Raw genomic sequence first — 2,221 nt, 5'->3', positions numbered from 1 at the left:
GGCGAGCAGCAGCTGGAGCTGAGCGGGAGGCGGCTGCGGCGGCTGCCCAGCGCCGTGTGCGCGCTGAGCCGCCTGCAGAAGCTGTACGTGAGCGGCACGGGGCTGCGCGAGCTGCCCGAGGAGATCGAGGAGCTGCGCGAGCTGCGCATCCTGGCGCTCGACTTCAACAAACTCGAGCGCTTGCCCGACGGCCTGTGTCGCCTGCCGCGCCTCACGCGCCTCTACCTGGGCGGCAACCGGCTGCTGGCGCTGCCCGCCGACTTCGCGCAGCTGCAGAGCCTGCGCTGCCTCTGGATCGAGGGCAACTTCCTGCGGCGCTTCCCGCGGCCGCTGCTGCGCCTGGTGGCGCTGCAGTCGCTGCAGATGGGCGACAACCGGCTGCGCGCGCTGCCCGCCGAGCTGCCGCGCATGACGGGCCTGCGCGGCCTCTGGCTCTACGGCAACCGCTTCGAGGAGTTCCCGCCCGCGCTGCTGCGCATGGGCCGCCTGCACATCCTCGACCTGGACCGCAACCGCCTGGGCGGCTTCCCCGACCTGCACCCGCTGCGCGCCCTGCGCGTCTTCTCCTACGACCACAACCCGGTCACTGGGCCCCCGCGCGTCGCCGACACCGTCTTCCTCGTGGGCGAGGGCGCGGTCGAGCGCATGGCCGAGCGTGACGAGCCCACGCCCCGGCCGCCGCCCCGGCGCCCAGCTCGGGCTTTTGAGGATGAGGAGGAAGAAGACCTACTCATAGGGGGCGGGAGCTCCCGGGCTCTGGGGCCCCCCGGGGGCAGCCTCCCCGCCCTGGAAGCCGCCCCAGGACTGGGCACCTGAGCCTGTGCTCTGGGTGATGGACTTCGGCCGTTCTGGGAGGAGGGGCTCCGGGAAGGACTGTGGGAACGGTGGTCCCCTACCTTGGGGCAGCGGAGGGACCGCTTTGGGCAATCTGTAGGGGACGGGCAGGCCTGGGGGCCATCTTCAAGTATTCCTGTTTGGTAAGGAGACTGCCGCCTGGCTGATCTCTGGGCAGTCCTCGGACGAAGTCCCGACTCAGTCAAGTTCCCTATGGCTCTGTCGGGTCTCTGACATCAGAGTCACTGACAGCACAGTAGAGATGCTGGCTTCCTCCTGGAACCAGGGTCACCCCTCGCTGCTGGCTGAGTCTGGATGCCCAGGCTGCCGCTCCAACCCCCCTCCTCCTGGAGTTTGGATCTCCTAGACCCCACCCTTTCTGGTGCAGGAGCCGCTACCTCTGGGGTGGACCACACGCCTGTGTGAGACATAACTGCCCTGGGAGAAGGGCCTGGGCCACGGGCGGGGGCTTGGGATTGGGGCGGGGGCCCAGGACAGAAGTCCTGGAAACTGGGATGGGGGCCCTAACACCGGAGCTGCCCTTACCCCTCCGCTGGGCGTCTTCTGCACATCCCTCCCTCCCCAAGCCCTCTTAAATTTGCATGGGGGAAGGGGGGCGCTTAGAGGGCAGGGTCTCCACCCCCACCTTTGATTCTGTTCTGTTCTCTAGGCATGGGCCCGGAATCTTGCTGGGAGAAGAGAGCTCTCTCTCCTTTCCCCACAGCCTGAGCCTTCCAGCTGTCAAGTTTGAAAAGAAGCCACTGTGCCTCTAGGGCCTCCTGCGCGGAAGAGAGAGGTCGTCTGCCCTGGGAGGCTGCTCCAGAACCTCTCCGACTGCCTGTACTCTCCATTCCCTTAAATGGGCACAGACAGGGTAGCTGGCACGGTGTGGGGCAAGGGACAAGCACTGTGTGCCTCCGCTCCGTCACCAGGGACAGCCTTGGGGTGAGGAGTGGGGTATCGCTCTGCAATTCCCAGGGCCAGATCTTTCCCATCCAAGCAATAATGGGAGGAGGGGGCCAGGGTCAGGGACACTCAGGGACACTGTCAGGGGCAGTGGCCCCATGTGGTGGTGTTTTCTTTAGGAAGAAAAAAAAACCTGGCTGTAAACATAAATTATATTTCTTGGAGAAAGAATGTGCGTTTCCCACATGCCTGTTTATTTATAAGCCCTGGGAGGGAGCACCGGGTCCCATCGCTGTGGGGAACCTGGGCTCCCTCCGGCACTGCCCTTGTGCCCCAGCTCTGCGTCAGATTGGCTCTGGCCGACAGTTGTGTCCTGTCTGGGGAACAAGTGCTTGTCCTCGGTTACAAATAGCTCTGGCTGCTCAAGGCTGGTCTCTTGTCTCGCTCTAACTTACTCTGCCTGCCGGGCACCGTTCTCTGC

At 64.8% G+C, this 2,221-nt stretch overlaps 1 protein-coding gene across 1 annotated transcript; it reads left to right on the top strand.

The window, feature by feature from the left end:
- Positions 1-3: 3 nt before the first annotated feature.
- LRRC10B (leucine rich repeat containing 10B) lies at positions 4-1,971 on the top strand (the record flags this gene model as incomplete). Its single annotated transcript, XM_040466600.1, has 2 exons — positions 4-1,256; positions 1,559-1,971. A coding segment is annotated over one exon (813 nt), but the record flags the coding sequence as incomplete, so codon positions are not given.
- Positions 1,972-2,221: the final 250 nt, after the last annotated feature.

Source organism: Herpailurus yagouaroundi, unplaced genomic scaffold (genome assembly GCF_014898765.1).
Source record: "Herpailurus yagouaroundi ecotype Mexico unplaced genomic scaffold, PumYag 63976, whole genome shotgun sequence".
In the NCBI taxonomy this organism is placed as follows: domain Eukaryota; kingdom Metazoa; phylum Chordata; class Mammalia; order Carnivora; family Felidae; genus Herpailurus; species Herpailurus yagouaroundi.
Note: the sequence above shows the minus strand (reverse complement) of the source record. Positions and strands in the feature narration are given on the sequence as shown.